General features: G+C 32.6%; 1 protein-coding gene across 5 annotated transcripts; it reads right to left on the bottom strand.

The window, feature by feature from the left end:
- Positions 1-1,576: 1,576 nt before the first annotated feature.
- Positions 1,577-15,829, bottom strand: LOC130721514 (U-box domain-containing protein 52-like). 5 transcript variants are annotated; one of them, XM_057572317.1, is made up of 11 exons: positions 15,202-15,828; positions 13,925-14,031; positions 13,367-13,488; positions 12,648-12,859; positions 12,486-12,546; positions 5,836-5,855; positions 5,555-5,769; positions 4,157-4,258; positions 3,657-4,085; positions 2,004-2,759; positions 1,578-1,822 (listed from the first exon to the last, which is right to left on the bottom strand). In XM_057572317.1, exons 1-11 carry the CDS (start codon positions 15,401-15,403, stop codon positions 1,760-1,762), a joined length of 2,289 nt encoding a protein of 762 aa, XP_057428300.1. In that variant the 5' UTR covers positions 15,404-15,828; the 3' UTR covers positions 1,578-1,759. The 5 variants fall into 5 exon arrangements, with proteins under 5 accessions (XP_057428299.1, XP_057428300.1, XP_057428298.1 ...); XM_057572316.1 differs by having other exon boundaries at positions 1,577-1,822; positions 5,555-5,855; positions 12,648-12,856; positions 13,925-14,025; positions 15,202-15,829; XM_057572315.1 differs by having other exon boundaries at positions 5,555-5,855; positions 13,925-14,025.
- Between the last annotated feature and the right edge of the window lie 1,846 nt (positions 15,830-17,675).

Genomic DNA, 17,675 nt, shown 5'->3' with positions numbered 1-17,675 from the left:
CAAAAGGAAAGAGTAAGGACAGGGATGAGAGTACTAACCAAAGAGAAGCTGTGAAGAAGGAAGCAGGAGAGATCGGAGTTCGCGGGAATGTCAGGAGAAGCCGGTGTGAGAGCCGGGAGGAGTATGAGGGCAGTAGGCAGTGAGGGATGAGGCAATAGAGAAGGAAGGAAGGAGATGGTTCGCAATTAAGTAAGGAGTTGTGACCTAAGATGGCAGGATGAAATGATTGTTGGGGAAAGTCGCGTATTTCGGGAAGTGGGAGTGGTGCATTAAATAAAAATCATGACGGTTGATGGGATTAAATTCAAATTGACAGGCTTTATTGCGGTTTGAGGGGACGTTTCGAGGACAGCGGTTGGGATTCTGCAGATTCGCTGGCCTTTGCACTTCTTCAGTACATTACAAGTAGCCTACGCGCGTCAGACAACCACGATTCACGGCGAACACAGCTGCGACTGGGCGAGAGGACCAGGCACTGTCGCCACAAGCCTACCTGTGGACTTGTGGACTCGGAGGGGCTCGTGAAGGGAATCAGAAATTAGCTTTAACTTTACTTACTATGCCATGTTGGCAATCATTCTTGGTCACTAGGCTTTGGTGTTGGTTAGTTTTTATTATTAAGACACTCTTAACTCTCATGCTTCGAGCTCGATGTCTTGTCGACTTGTGGACTTGGCGAGACCCAGAGGCGCTTGTCTCAGGGCGGTGAGTGAGCCAGAGAGTTTGGGCCTCCTCGAGAGGCCCAACTGGCCCACTAGGGACAGCTAGGGGCGCTAGGCCCAACCCCACGCCTATAAATAGGGGGTGGTTACCAATTGTAAAGGACTCTTAGAGCATTGGAGAAAGGAAAGCTTGAAATTCAGTTACTCTCTCTCTCTCTCTAAGCGGTTACGCTCTAATCTCTCTCTAGATTCTCGCATCACGATCCTTTCACTCTAGATATCATACCTCATCTCTATGTTCTTGGTTAGAATGAATAATGAACAGAAAAAGTTAGATTCAGAAGAGGGAATTATAATGTAAGAAAAGAAAATAAAGAAATAAGAAAATAAATAAATAAGGAACAGAAAAGAAAAAGGAGAAATCATATAGAATGCTTGTAGAGGAGAAGTTATTGATACTTAGTGATTAGTGAAATCTTGGTGATAACCAAAGACTGAATGTAGCCCTATCGTTTAAGGGTGCACCAATATAAAAAAATAATGTATCTCTATCATTTACTTACATTTTATTTATCTGTTGCACTAAACAATCGGAAAAGGTTATGAAACTACTAATTATTTTGAAAACCCAAGTTTTATCACAACACAATTCAACCCATCTTTATTGCGTTACTTCATTTTATTTTAGTTTTCACGTCTTGGGAGAATGAACTCTTGAGGAAAATTTCAACACACATCTCAAGCTACTTTGTTATTGTTCATCCAACTGAGTTATCCAACACGGCCTTTAAGGAGGACAACTACAGAGAAATAAAGCAACAATATATCATAATGGAGGAAACATAACATAATTGGGATTCAATCTGGGATCAAGTAACTCGAATAGAGACTTAGTGTAAATTTTAACTTTCATACACTTTTGACAATATTATTTTTCCAGTATATGAAAAAATATAATAAAATTACTTAACATGTTTAAATAAACAAAATGTGCATGTTATTTTACATCAATGCACCTAAATAGTTTACAATTTTATAATTAAGATTATTCAAATGAACTTTCTTTTTTGTTGTAGGGATCATCTTATCATTACTTGTCAAGGGCTTGAAGGATTTCTTGAGCTTTCCCCAGAATAAGGAAGAGGGGAACAAGATCCATCCTACAAAAGGTTCATGCAACGAAATTTATTTGAACATGTTATAAACTTGACTCATAATTCCAAGTATTCAAAACAAAAAAAAATATAACGTTAATTGACAGAGTAATTACTTTCATAAGCACAATATATACAATCATAATCAAATGTGGCTCAGAATGATTTGTTCTAGAAAGAAACTTACCAAATGAAGAGAAACTTGGCTATGATTGGATGGGCTAATGTAGCCACCCAGCATCATATGTTGATCACTATTTTCAGCAAGTGCTTTTAGCCTTTCTAGTTCTGGTAGAACTTCCTTACCAAGATCTGGCCTGTCTTTACGCCTTAACTCGGCACATCTGATTGCCATCTTTGCAAGGCTCAAGGCATCCTCTACTGGCCAATCTTGCAAATTTTGATCCAACATGTCAATAAATGTTCCTTTCTCAATGGCTCTATCAACATGATGTGTCAAACCCATTGGAGGTCTTGCTGTCAATATTTGCAATAAAATTACCCCAAGAGAGTATATGTCAGATTTTACCCCGAGCATTCCTGTCTGCTGGTACTCAGGATCTATGTAGCAGAATGTTCCGGCAGTTGATGTCATGCGATATTGTGTCACATTTTCTGCCACAGACGGTGGCACTAGCCTAGCCAAACCTACATCACTAATCTTGGCCACATAGTTGCGATCAAGCAAAATGTTGGCTGGTTTAAGGTCTCTATGAACTAGAGGCTCTGGTTTTGTCTGGTGCAGGAATAGCAAGCCAGTGCCGATTTCAGCTGCAATTTTGAACCTAAACTGCCAAGGAATTGGGGGAGTGTTTCCTCTACAAAAGAGGCGATCATCTAAGCTTCCATTTGCCATGTACTCATAGACAAGGCATCCGTACTCTGGGCAAGCTCCTAGGAGGAGAACCATGTTTGGGTGTCGAATGCAACTTAATACCTCAACCTGCAATGTGTGTACATAAGTGTCGTTATTAAATTACTTTACTAGTCGGAGTAACTATTGTGCTCCACTTACAAATATTCATAAGACTATAGAGAATACAGGATGATGAGATGCCATTATAGTTAAAAAGAAACTTGAAAAATGTTAAAATTGTAATTAAATCTAAAAACCACAACTTTTACAATGAGTCTCCTTTAAAACTTTCATATGAGTGTAGGAGTATCTATCGTAAATTAAAGCAAGTTATTATGAAATAGTTACATATCCCCTATTTAAGTATCCTAGATACTTTTTAGTTTAGTGATGTTTTCTTCCTAATGTAGAACTCTACAACCAATTCAGATAAACATATAAATTAATATCTTATTAAGCAAGTCTCACAACATAGAATTATATAAGCCCAATGAGATTTCTTATATTAAGATATACATTTTTGTAGAATACCACCATTTCCTATAAAATTGAGTTAGGTTGTAACTAATAGAACTAGGTCATATATAATTTGCAACTAGAAACGTTCAAGAATTAGGACTTTAATTATCTCTTTCTTGTTGTGTTTCTATTTCTTAGTAATCGACAACTCTTTTTATTACTATTTAAATTAGTGAATGAATTTTATGTAGGCCCAAAATGAAGGGTATTCCTGTTATTATTTAGTGAAACTTGTATAAAATTCATTTGTTTGAAAGAGTCTTGTTTTCAATTTTTTCATAATTTTGTTCAACCCAAAATTATCATTGTGGTATCGAAGTTGTAGGTAGTTCTTAAATAAAATGAAATGCAATATTTTATTTTTATATGCATATAACATAGAAGAAAAAATATTATATTTCATGATGTTCATACTCACTTTCATTTTGATGGATATAATAGTAGAATTCTGCTTTATTAACTTACCTCTCGTTGAAATTGCGACCTTCCTTGTGCTGCATCGGGACGTAGAACCTTCACCGCGACAGGGGTATGATCAAGAAGGCACTTGTAAACTGGACCATAACCCCCTTCTCCAATCTTTAGAGACTCTGTAAAAAAATTAGTCGCAGCTTCAATCTCCTCAATTGCATATCTTCTGTACCTGACATCTCTATTTGACAAAGCATCAACTGCTTTTCGTTTCTCCTCTGCTTCTCTAAGTGCTTTCATTTCAGCATTAATTCTTTTTTGCGCTTCTAGTTCTGCAATCCGTTTTTGTGCTTCGGCTGCCTCAATGGCTGCTTTAGACTTAGCTTTCTCTTTTTCTGCAATTGCCATTGCAGCTTCTTCAGCTAGCCTTGCCTCCTCCAACCTCCTCTCTTCCTCTATCTTCCAGCGTTGCAGTTCTACAGCCTATCGTGCGAAACATGTCAAGAAAATTCTCATGATTTTTCACATGTAAAATATATATAATTATTTTATACCTTTTGTTGGGCAGTTAGTGCTTCTTTACAGGCAGTGCTATACATTTCCATTGTTTGTTTGAGTTCCAACTTGAGTCTCCTCATTTCGGCTTCCACTTCATCCTATACTTGCAAACCACAAGTAGTAGCAATAAGGAACAAAAATACCTCTTTTCAAAAAAAAAAGGGAACAAAATTACCTTAAACCATTAGGCTTAATAGCTCTTGTGGTCTTCACTTATCACGATTTTGCACTTTTGGTCCACAATAAACAAATTAGCACTTTTGGTCCTCCATATTACTTAATTTTTTGCAAAAATGATCTCTATTTGAGACTAAAATGGCAAAAGTGTGTAAACGTGAGGGACTAATTTTGCTAATTTTTTTCTGAAGAGACCAAAAGTGCAAAATTGTGATAAGTGAAAGACCAAAAGAACTATTAAGCCATACCATTATAAAAAATATTATGTGCAATAGAAATGTTTAATCATTTTATCATTGATATCTATGCAAAGTAAATATCTATGCAACTCATGCTGAATTTATGAAGAATACGTATTACAATTCTTTAATATATACTTAATTGCTGGTTTATTTTAAAAATATTCAATTTAGTTGTTTTATAAATATATCAGCTTTCAATAGATGTGTTTACATCTTAAACATTTTAAAAACATCGATAATAGAATGTAGGGGTGTTCGCGGTCTGGATTGGTTAGGTTTTGAGGTGAAAATCTATCTGATCCAATCACTTCGGTTTTGTCATTATATTATCCAATCAGTTTTATTCTTTTTTTAAATCTGAACCAATCCGATCCAATTTTTTATCGGATTGGATTGGCTTGGATTTCGGTTTTTCAAAGAACCTATAAATATCAAGTACCTCAAATATAATAACAAGAAAAAAATTACTTTGATGCATATTTTTAAATTATTACTTGAAATTTAATTTACCCAAATATATCATCATATGAATAAATATGTGTTATATAACAATTCTATAAACGTATAAAGACGTAAATATGTAAGTACGAATGATATGTATTTAAATAAATATGCAAGTATAAATAAAATTATATGTATTTATATACATTCGGTTTGGATTGGATTTGTTCGATTTTGAAAATCAAATCCCAAATCTGATCCAATCCAATAAAAATTTCAATTTTCTCAACTTTGGATCTGTTGGGTTTTTTGTTTGATTAGAATGAATTGAATAATATGTTTAATAATATTGAAGGATAGCCATACACCTCATTTACGTCTTTATCTTGAACTAAGACATCTCAAAAATCTAACTTTTCATGCGAAAATGTATCTAAGTTCTACAATACTTTTCTTATAACAAGGAGAACTACTAATGTATATGCATACATAATGAAAGAAATAAAAAAGTGCACATTTTATACTTGTCCTTACCATGGACGATGAATTAGAAGATGATAACCCATCACTATCGTGGGAGAAGGATGAGAATTCAGAAGAGTTGATATCCATAGATGTCCTTCCACAATGCATTGACTCAAAGCTATGATTTGGATCTATGTCAGAGCTATATGATAAGCGAGGATTGGACATGCTTGTATCTGAGTGGATATGAATGGAAGGGAACATGCGGTCTGTACTTGACCTTCCTGAGCTTACAAAGGTTATGTCAGTATCCGACAATGAAATTTCTCCGTATGACTTATCATGCATACCTTTCCTATTGAATGGTGACCTGTTGCAATACCGTACAAATTTTAGAACATGATGAAAATAGTCAAATGAGTAATAAGTTGATTATGCCAAGAATAAAAAAAAAGTTACCTAAAATTCTTATCTTTAAATAATTTACTTCAATTATATATCTTCGAATTGAGTTTGGGTGGTTTTTTTTAAATCTATTTCTTGTTAAGATATTATTTGGAGAGAGGTTTGTTATTTTTACTCACTTGAGAGAGTTATGTTCTCAATATTTTTTGATAATAATATATTTTGCTCTTAAAAAAAATACATCTTCGAATTCAGTACCTAAACTATATAGGATTTGTCAATAATCATCTCTCTCTAATCTACTAATCTTAGTTGATTTAATTATATTACTAATTATATCTACTTTGTCATTTAATATATTAGTAATATGAGTAAAAATTCTTCAAAACTTATGTATAAGAAACTATTAGAACTTTTAACTTACCTAAACAATTATTATTTATTTAATTTCTTACAACAAGTTCTTTTATTTTTAATTTACTACTATTTTTCAGTAATACCGATCTGGTAATCTTTTGATAATTTCTTTCTAGGTACAATTAAGGTAATAATATTTGAACTTATGGTGATCTCAACCAAGCAATTCAATCTCTTCATTTTCAGTCCAATTCTAGTTGCAATTAATACAAAACTTAGTATTTGTAGGTTTCCATAATTTCTTACAATTAGGAAAAGTTGAGGAAAGTTTCTCTTTACCCTAAGTGTTGTACAAGGTTATTAAGAAAAGTTTCTAAAATTTGCCGAAAAAAAAACATGTTTTCAAACTCTCAATCTATGGAGTTGGAGAGTTGAACTCGGAACCTGTAACCAATTGTGTTAACCCAAGTTAGCATTAGAATTATTATTCTATTAAATAATACACCAGGGTTCTCTTTAACACATTATATTTCAATCATTCTTGTTTTCATTTTTTCATTGATTAAAAGGGTGCAAAAAAGTGTGAAATTGAGAGCTTAGTAATTAATGTTATCTTCTTAAATCATACATTAATAGAAATAAGAAATTCTTATAAAAATGACCAGTTCTATATAATGTTTAACACCCCAAAATTTCAATGGAAGTAACAATAGGCTAAATTATATCATATGAACTTAATTTTCACGCTACATTACAACCAATCTATCTATATTTTTTTTTGGATAAGAAAAATATATTAAAGAAGTATGAGAGATATTTCAACCCAATGAAAACCAATCTATCTATCTTCATTCTTTTTTCTGTCAAAAAAAAATTATCTCCTTGAAAAAAAAAACTCATGACTTTTCATTTTTCATATTACTTACTCACTATCCTTCATGATAAAGAACCAAATTTGCCTATATAAACAAATTACACACTCATAAAATGAAACTAGATAATGTTTTCATATATGAACAATTATCAAGAATTAAAATTAATAAATAATTAAATATAAATTTTTAATAAAAAATTTAGACAAAATAATTTAGAATTAAAATTTTTGCAATAAGGTATTGTTGTTTTATTTGAAAAAAATTATATATATTTTTATCTATTATATATTAGTGAAAATGAATTAAGAAGAGGAAACTTATTAAAAAAGTGAAGAAATTTAAAAAATTATATTTTACATTATTTAAGTTTTCTTTGTTGTTGAAAGAGCCTATGATTCAACTCTTTATCGGAGATTTGCTAGTGCCTTATAGTATGTAACTTTCACTCACCCAAATATATCCTGTGTTGTCCAACATATTTTCGTCCATATGCATGATCCCAAAACATAGAACATTAATGCTCTCAAACGCATACTCCGCTACGTGCAAGGCACTTTACATTTTGATCCCTCAGACCATTAGTTTTTGGATGGAAAATACTAAAGGGACCAAATGTGTTAATAGAGGGTAACTTCATGGATTCTTTTGCTAATTTCTTAGTTAGGGGATGATTTTTGCATAAAGGATAAAGTTGGGGGACCAAAAGTGAAATTAAGCCTAATATTAACATCACAAGGTTGTGGAACTAAATCCCACGTCGTATTTCTAATAAGGGCATCAAATTCCTCTGGCATAACGATTTTCCAATGTGGATCAAACAAGACAAGTCTAGGATTTTTAAGAATCGTGGAAGATGAGGAATCAGGGATAGCAACAAAAAATTTAAGTGGCTTTAGGGTTGTAAAATACCATGCATACTGCAAGTTGCCATGGTCCGAGGTGGTGGATTGGGTTGCTGGTCATGGGGAGACACGGTTGGAGGTCGTGTTTGTACGTGGTTCATTGGTGGTTGTCTGGGCTCAATGGTGCTAGGTGCCATTGGAGGCGAGGTTGGGACGGGTGAGGAAGCTACAGGTTCCACTGAGCTAGCTGGAGGAATCTGCAAAAACTGATTTTTCAACTAATGAAAAATGTAAGTTGTCATGTAAAATATCTAACGCTATAGTAGAAGGGAGATGCAGCTGAGAAAAAGGAAGTTGTGTTTCATCAAATATGACATGCTGAGAAATTACTATTTTTTTTGTTTGACAAATCATAACATTTGTAGCCTCTATGATTATGTGGGCAGCCGAAGAAAACACACGAGGTAGAGCGGGGTTGCAGTTTATGAATATCAGTTGAAGGAAAAATAGGGTAGCATAAAAAATCAAAAACCCAAAGGTGTGTGTAAGTCGGGTCCCGATGATATTAAATTTGGGTAGGTTATTATTTTATGGGATTTATGTGAGGGAATATTTAAAAGATAAGTTGTTTCTTCTATCATGATGGATACCTCGGTTTGTGGTGGATCGTTGGGGTGCAATAATGTATGTTTTGGTTTTGTTGTTGGGCATGAGGATGTGCTGGTTCATGTCGAGGCTGGCGTTGAGGTCGTTGAAGGCTCCGATAGAATGGATGTGGCAGGTCTTGATCTTCGTGGAACAAAGAGGTATCGTCAATGGGTTAAGTGTCATCATTCTTCCACGGGGGGATTCTACTATGGAGTTAAGGGGTTAAGGGGTTAGGGGGTTAAGTGTCGTCATTTTCAAATTCGCATTCTGCTATGGAGGCGCTTTCAACGGTGCATGGAAGGATAATCGGTTGTTCTCGTATCTTTGTGTCTATGGCTGAGTCTCTTTTTAAAGGGCAACGCAAATTCATTTCTACTGGGATCGAGGTGGAGAGCGAGTGAACTTCCTGCGAAGGAATTGGTGATTGCTGGTGAAACTATGAAGGTTGTACCAGGCTCTATCTATGGGGAACCGTCTGGTTTGGGTGCTCCTTTTTCTTCGGGTTCAGTAAGAGATATGGCTGCACTTTCAGTGGTTAGGCCTTGGGTTCCAGATGAGCGGATTCCGGATGCGTTTCTTTTCCCGGAAACTTGTGTTAGTGTAGGTATTTCCGAAGTTCCTAAAAATGTGATGTTATCTTTGCTTGACGTCGGTGGTGACTCTTCGAGGAATGAGGATGTGGGCTTGTCGTATTTGACCTTATTTGAGAAGTCTCGTATTAGTGTAGGTGATTCGTATCAGTATATTATTGATGGCGAGGTCAAGTTTTTTGGGGGCCTGATTCTTCAGTTGTGTTGGATATAATGGATTGGACTAGTTATAGGGGTTTCGCTACCTATGTCATGCTGAAGGATTTTGAGGCTAGGACGAATGCTTTGCACCATGGAGACTATGCTTCATTCGAGAGTCGCGAGGTTTTATCTTTCTCATGTGATATTATTGGTGATGGCTCCTCTATGGAGATTGAGTTTCCATCAGATATAAGGTTGGGTGATGTTGTAGTTGTTGGTGCAGGCTACGAGTTGGGTCAATGTCATATTGTTTCTGAGGTATCAGCTCTGGATGATCCGGGGAATGCAGTCAATCAGCGTCTAGTGTCGGACCATGGTTTTCCCTCGTTGATTCCCCTCCATGAGATTTTCTCTCGGTTTGAGCCTTTATCCCGTTGTTCTTATGTGGAGAAGAAGCTCGTTAAGGGCCTAGGTTCTTATGTTGGGAGAAAAAGAGCTAGGCTTAAGAAAGTCACTAAGAGGGAAAGGAAAAAATAAGGTTTACAGGTTGTTGGTTCTAATGTCGTAGAGGCATCGTGTATGTCTGGTATGTTATCTTCTCAGCCCTAGGATTGTGTTTATTAGCGCACCCGTGAGATGTGGACGGTTGGTAAAGAGTTAGGTCTTGTTTGGGAAACTTCTAATGAGGAGGCCATTGAGGGGTGTGTGCAGCATCTCAAACGTACCCACCCTAATAAGTATCAGTCCCCTTGAGGCTTTAGTTCATTGTGGTTTGGGTTGTTTTCCTTTCATCTTTTTAGTTTCGGTGTTGCTTTTAGGGTTTTTTTAGTTGACTTATTGAGGTTAGTTTTAGGTTGTTCATTGTTTATTGTATTGGTTACCTATTTTGCCTCGTGTGACTCAAAGGCACTTCTCAGGGATGTTGTACTTTTTTTTTCCTTCACTAGGTTTTTATTCCAATGAGTTTTTCCTATGAATTTTTTAAGGAGACATGTTTTCTGGGTGGAGTCTTTGAGGTGGTTTTGAATGGTGGAGTTTTGATGATTTATCGTGTTTGTGAGAGGGTTGTTCTCATAAAATTTACCAATTCAATTATATATATATATATATAAATATATAGGCATCACTGTTCAGCATCTTGGACAGCCAATTCTGTTCAGATTCTCTGAACCTCCCTTTGATAAGACCCTGAATGTCATATCTTACAAGGAAAAGCAAATCAATTTCCTCAGGGAAGAAATCTCTTACAACAATCTTCTGTCAAATCAAGGATTGAAAGTATTTTGGGAAATATTCAATCCAGCATCTGTTCTGATCTACCCAACGCCTTTTGGGAAAGGAAGAGCCATATGGTGGAACTTCCTTATGAAAAGGATTTTTCTGACAAACAGATCCCAACCAAGGCTAGACCTATCCAGATGAATGAAGAACTTCTTCATTTTTGCCAAAAGGAAATTGATGACCTTCTGAAGAAGAAACTCATCCGCAGGAGTAAGAGTCCTTGGTCCTGTGCAGTCTTCTATGTCAACAAACAAGCTGAGATAGAACGTGGAACCCCTAGACTGGTCATCAACTACAAACCTCTCAATCAAGCTCTTTGTTGGATTAGATATCCTATTCCCAACAAGAAATATATATATATATATATATATATATATATATATATATATATATATATATATATATATATATCTTGTGCTGTAAAAAAAAGTTGTTATTTCAAGTGCATGATGCCAAAAAGAGAAGATTGAGCCAAAAGTATGCGAAGGGAGGAAGAAGAAAAATAATGGAGAAGGGAAGGAAGGTGGGGGCGGCGCTAACTGCGTAGGAAGAAAGAGCAGGAAGGAAAATCTAGTGCTCTTGATATCATGAAGGAAATTTCTTTCCCTGATTAATTCAATGAGAGAATGATATATAAATATAGGTTTGTTTTTAAATATATATCAAGAAATAAAATTTCCATTGTAAATGAAGTTAAAAAATAAAATTTATAAATAATTAGAAAAAATTTCAGTTTATCATATTTGAAATTAAATCTTAATATTAATTTAATTTAATTATTAATCAAAAGTCAAGGACAATATTTAAATAAAAATAATTATTATAATTATAATTTAATATAAGAAAGGGAGTTCAATTTGTTTTTATTGTATTGCGGTTCTGTAGTCTTGGGGTTTTATAATATTTTAAATTAAATCTTAATATTTGTATTTGCTTTAACGGTGGGTGTTTGAGACTATTCTTGTTTGGTACTCCCTTCGTTCTTTTTTAAGTGTCGTTTTAGAAGAATTTTTTTTCCTATTTAACTGTCATTTTCATGTTTTAAAGTTACAATTTGTCAATTATACCCTTACTTTTTCAATAACTTCACTTCACAATTTTCATAGAATTCTCCTTTCCCAATAACTATGAAGAGCTTTATGACTTTATGATTGAGTGAGAGTGGTAAATGGTTTAATGATATGAGAGGAAAGAAAAAAACTAACAATCCACTATCTTGGTTGGAGAGTTGTATGCTAAAATGACACTTGAAAAGTAACGGAGTGAATATTATTTTGTGTTAGTGGATTTTTTCATCTCTTATCTCATCTGAGTTTTGTTCTGAGATTTTTGTATAAATAAATTCATTTTAAAAAAAACTATAATTTGTTTATAATGTTGTGCCATGTTATTTTATAAAGTAATTTTAAAATTCAATTGAGCTTTGTATTAATGACAATAGTAATAAATCAATGACGGCAATTTCATGTTGTTAATTGTATTAACTATTAACTATCACCTTTTCAGTTTCTTATAAAAAATTTAGTCAATAACTATTAATTAAAAATAGTTAGAATATTATTATGTCATAATTTGAGGAAAAAATTTAAAATATTAAAATAAAACCAAGTTATTATTTATAGTATTAAGAATTTAAATTTGTTAATGATAAAATATTATATATTATAATTTAAATATCGCAAAATATTATTTAGTAAATTTTAACGAAATTAATTTTAATTTTATAATATTCTATAAGTAAATAATATTTTCATATTTTTTAAAATATCATATTTTTATAAAATATTAAAAAAATTAAATAAACATGTGCAACGCACATGATTTATATCTAGTATAACAAGTATTGCATAATGTAACTAACCTGAAAGATTCTGTGCCATCCTGTAATTTAACTGGTGCATCAACCGATCTCCTCTCAAGTCCTAATAGAAACCACATTTCTCATTCAATATCATATAATGATCAATATGCAAAAACATGTCACATATAGGAGTGTGTGATTGTTAAAGAGAACAAATCTAACCTTTCACACTATTAGTCAAATGCACACGTGGGTCTGATTGGGTTGACTTAGTAGAGGCTTGATTGATTTGGGTTTGTAGAGGTGTAAAGGAAGGAGCTGGACGAGAAGCAGATCGCATTGTTTGGATTTTTCCTTTAGCAACAACATAAACTGTACAAAAATCTGGAGCCCCTTTTGCAACATTTCCTGGAATATCTGCTACCTTGAATCTTCTGATGCCAAAAACTTTCTTTAGTCAATTAATTGCATATATATATATATATATATATATATATATATATATATATTTGTTACACTATGATGCACATCTTTCTAGATATTTTCTTAATCTAGATTAAATAATACGAATTTATCGCCAAAGCAATAAGTATAATATAAATTTTTCATGAATAATTTACATTTAGAAATTATAAACCCTATATAATACTAGAAACATTTGATACCACCTTGTACCAAAACAAGTTATATCTTCAATTTATCTCATCTTGTCTTATTACAATTATATCAGTTGAGTAATTTGTTCTACATTAAATTCTAATAGTGGGATAAGAGTTACATTTGATCTTCTTTTATATTAAGTCAGAAGTTTTGTCTTTTCGTGACAAGTGACAACCCACAATTTCACAAAGGCTTAAAATGTCACAAGGCGATGAAGAGAAAATTTTAAAAAGTTTCAGGGCATAACCATATGATATAGACAGAGAGGCATAAAGTTATACCTAAGAAATCCAGTTTTGTGTGAAGATCCTATAACTAAATGCTCAATTGATGACTGGGTAACATATTCAATTAGTGCTTTAGATACATCTACTTCTTCGAGTACAACATCCTTGCAGTGTATCTGTATACATAGACGGAAAAAAAATAAGACACATAGAAAAGGATGACTAAGTGGTCAAATAATCTTAGGAATTGTAAAATGTAAAACATTGTCTTTTCCTTGATTGTATCAGATATGTTTCTTGAGGAAAAATTAATTGGGACCCGTTTAATTAGAGGAAGTTTTTTTTTAACTAATTAGAGGAAGATTTGTGTCCATTATTTGTTTTAGTTTCTAACAATAAAAAGATCACCTTATTTTGTTATTTTTTTATTTCAACTATTTGAATAAATAATAGTATAAGTACATTTGAATGTTTTCTAATTAAAAAGAAAAGATATTATATAAGATCACATTTTTATACTTAAAAATGGAAGAAAAAATGCAGATAAGGGACAAATACTACTTAAAAGTATTTATTTATTTTTATTTTTCTTTCCCAAAAAACAAAACTCACATCTTTCCGTGCACAAAAGACACGATACGGCCGAAAAATTTCTTTGGTGTGCTCATCCGGGTCGTGGCAAACCAATGAATGCTCAGCAATGCCATGTATCCCTGCCCCTATAGCAAAACAAGTGAGTGTTAATTATATCGTTTAATTAAATATATAATAATTCCAGTTGATTTAAATTATGATTTAGATTTATATTAAGTTCTATTACTTATGCATGTAGTATTGTGTTTTGTCTTTTTCAAACTTTTTAGTATCTGTGTAGTATTTTATATTTGCAATAGAAATGCTACCATGCACTCTTTTTTACATGTTATTTTTGTTTATCTACTTGGAATTTCCTAACCTTTAGTTATGTGTTTGTATAACTTATACCAATAATTAATTAACCTCATTTTAGATGTTTTAATGTAATTAAAATATATGATTTTTTTTGGTACATCGGAAAGATAAATTGCACCCGCCAGGATTAGATCCCTGGACCTCCCTCTACCCAACCCATATGTCCCTCAGCTCCTACCACTTGAGCTATCATACGGGGACTCAAAATAAATGATTTTGGAACTACAATCAACTGTAAAATGTATACTCAATTTCAAGTGAGTTATTTGGTGCTAGCTAGCTTAATTGGAAGCTCCCTGAGTTATCTTCAAACTGTCTTTAAGTGCGCTAGGTTGTTGTGGGTTAATATAGGATGTTCTGTTTTTACTTGTTACAAGAGAAGGTTGTACTCGTGATTCACTATCGATAAAAAAATTTGCTTACAATTTTTTTTTTTGTCAAACTCAATCTCATGGATAGAATTATGAGGAAGTTTATATTCAATCAAATTCGTTAATGAAGTATTAAACATAAATAGAATTATTCGGAAGAGATTATTTAAGCTTATTTGATATTATAAGCGCTTAGGATAGCTTATAAATGTAATTAATTTATGGTCTACCAATAAATTATTTTAAACATATTTTTCATAAATTGTTCAAATTAGTTTATGATTAAAAGTTTATGCTTATCCACAACCTATTTATCATTATTTGATTAACCTATCAAATTAGCTTGTGAGTAAGTGCATATGTGATAAAAGCTTATTTTCAAAAGCGCTTAATTAAGTTACTTATCCAAACAGACGTTTATGTATTTCAAGATAAGTTAGACAATATCCAATCAAATCGTAGAAAAACAAAAAGATTCACAAATGATCCGAGGAGGCATGCATGCAACTATTGTTATGTGATCACAATTCCATGTCTCTTAGAGAATGTATGAGGGACAATACTCACTTGGGGTTGAAAGAGAAGCTGATGTTGAAAAAGAAGATGGCTTATGCTTGACATGGATGAGAACTACAGTTCCACCTTTTGTGAGGAGATGCTCAATGGCCCATTTGAGTGCATTTTGACTACCTTTATCATGATCTATTGCCACTGCCACTATTCCATTTACCCCATCCTTCCTATCCCCTTGACTCTTTTGTAACCACATTCCTCAAATCACTTCCTGTTCGTTTCAAACGTCTCTCAATATGTGAAATCTTCAACCAAGCTTCCTATGCTCTTTCAGTGAAAAGAAACAACCATAACAAACCCAAATATTTCTTTATAATTCATCCACCATGAGATTAAGAACACTAAAGTGTCTTCCTTTTGTTTTTCTGAATATTTATCGTGGATATCATTTGTTGCATCTTGAGATCCTTAAATGAAGCACTTGTGGGGCCTGATTTTGTGAAAAAAGGGAAACTCTCTCCAAGAAAAATACATGATAGCTTTCTTTCTTTGGAATATCTTTTGTTTCTCTCTATGTAACAATAGACAAAAGGGCTTTCATGATGTTTAATTTGTATACTCTGTTCTTTGTTTCTTTTGGTGTTTGGAAGAATGAAGAGCACAAAAAGTAACAAACATCTAATCCTTTTTAATATGATCCACTTTTAATTTGTGTATGTTGTGTCTTTTGGGTTTCCTAAAACTAGTTGGAGCTTTTCTCGGATGTAGAAAACCACACATATTTTTCTATCTTCCCTCTCCCCATGAGAGAATAACCAAACTCTGCGCATTACCCTTGACTATGTCCCTCTAGGAAACAGAATGTGGAACCTAGATCGAGAATGTGTGAAAACTAGTCCTATTTTAATTTATAGCTTAACTAAATTTGAAATATGAATTTCATTTTTACATTTTAGAGCGTTTTTACATTTTGTAAAATGTTTATACAAACACACGGTAAATGAGTTTAAACTCATTCTACACCATCCCGGTAAAACAATAGTCTTTCATGCACCCAATTTTATAAATGGTTTCATTTAAATGATATTATATAGTATTAATATATATATATATATTAAGAATAAATTTATTGTCATATGATTGCATTGTCACTTTATATACTAGGATTATACCTGTGTGATGCACGAAGGTTTAAACTCTATGTTATTTTCTTAACAAAATAATTTTATGTAAACGATACACATTATGTAATAAAAATAATTAATGTGATTGGAATTGACAATACTGATAATGAACTTCCATTTTTGTCCTTCACTTACTTTTTTTAATTTCTATACATCACTAATGCTTAGGAAAGTGGAAAGAGATAGAAAGTTCAATTAAATAGTGATTCTTGTAAAAAATTAAATAATGTAACACAATCTTCAATACTTATAAAAAGGAATTAAGTAAACCTCTCATTTAGTTCTTATAAATCGGAGCGTAGGCAGTATTGCTTACCTCTTTTTTAGTTTTATAACATTTTTTAATAAACATTTTTTTTGTGAGTATCTTTAAATAAGCATTAAGAGCAAAGAAACCATTTTAAGAGCAAAAAGTCCCTTTTTACACTCTTATAAATACCTTATCAATAAATCATCATTTACATCACTACAAGAAATAAGCTAATTCGCAGCGACTTTTTCCCAACAATAATTTAGTTGTTGTTAAAAATAAGTGTATGGCAACAACAATTTTAAGTTGTTGGCAAAAATAATATTTTTCCCAACAATACTAATATTGATGTGCAAAATGTACTTATCGCAACAACTATACTTGTCGTTGGGAAATAACCTGATATTTGATAACAACTTGTAAAAGATGATGCGAAAAGTACGTATATATACCAGCGACATGTTATGATGTTGGGAATAATAACCGAACAAATATTTATCCCAACGACTTTATTATTTATTGGGATAAATATATATGTTTCCCAACAATAATTAGTGTTGTTGGGAAAAGGTACACATATATGCCAACGAATCAAATTATTGTTGACAATAATAGATTTACTTGACATGTATCGCAACAATTATAGTTTTTGGTTGGGATAGATGCATATTTGAGCCACAAAAATTATAGTTGTTCCGAAAATGTATAAATATGTACCAGCGAGTCGAATTATTGTTGATAATAATAAATTTGATTAGCATATATCCCAACAACTATATTTTTTGTTGGAATAAATGTACCTGATTAGCAACAATAATTATTGTTGCTGCGAAAAAATACTCATTTATGATAACAATATAATTTATTGTTGGAAAAAATAAGATATGTCAATATTTATCTCAACAAGTATATTTGTTGTTGGGATAGATACCTATATGACATCAACTACAATAGTTGTTGTGAAAAGATGCATATATTGCTAGCGACCTACAATATTTTCAGAAATGCTAGTTAATATCGATGTTTGTCGCAACAAATTTATTAGTTGTTGGGACAAATATATATTTTCCAACAATAATTATTGTTGCTGCGAA

The sequence above is a fragment of the Lotus japonicus genome, chromosome 5 (assembly GCF_012489685.1).
Source record: "Lotus japonicus ecotype B-129 chromosome 5, LjGifu_v1.2".
In the NCBI taxonomy this organism is placed as follows: domain Eukaryota; kingdom Viridiplantae; phylum Streptophyta; class Magnoliopsida; order Fabales; family Fabaceae; genus Lotus; species Lotus japonicus.
Note: the sequence above shows the minus strand (reverse complement) of the source record. Positions and strands in the feature narration are given on the sequence as shown.

Coding starts and splice junctions, on each gene's coding strand:
- LOC130721514 (XM_057572313.1), bottom strand. CDS start 15,403: ATGTGGTTACAAAAGAGTCAAGGGGATAGGAAGGATGGGGTAAATGGA. Junction 2,760..3,656: donor GGTCGCAATTTCAACGAGAG/GTAAGTTAATAA, acceptor CACACATTGCAG/GTTGAGGTATTAAGTTGCAT. Junction 1,823..2,003: donor GCCAAGTTTCTCTTCATTTG/GTAAGTTTCTTT, acceptor AACCTTTTGTAG/GATGGATCTTGTTCCCCTCT.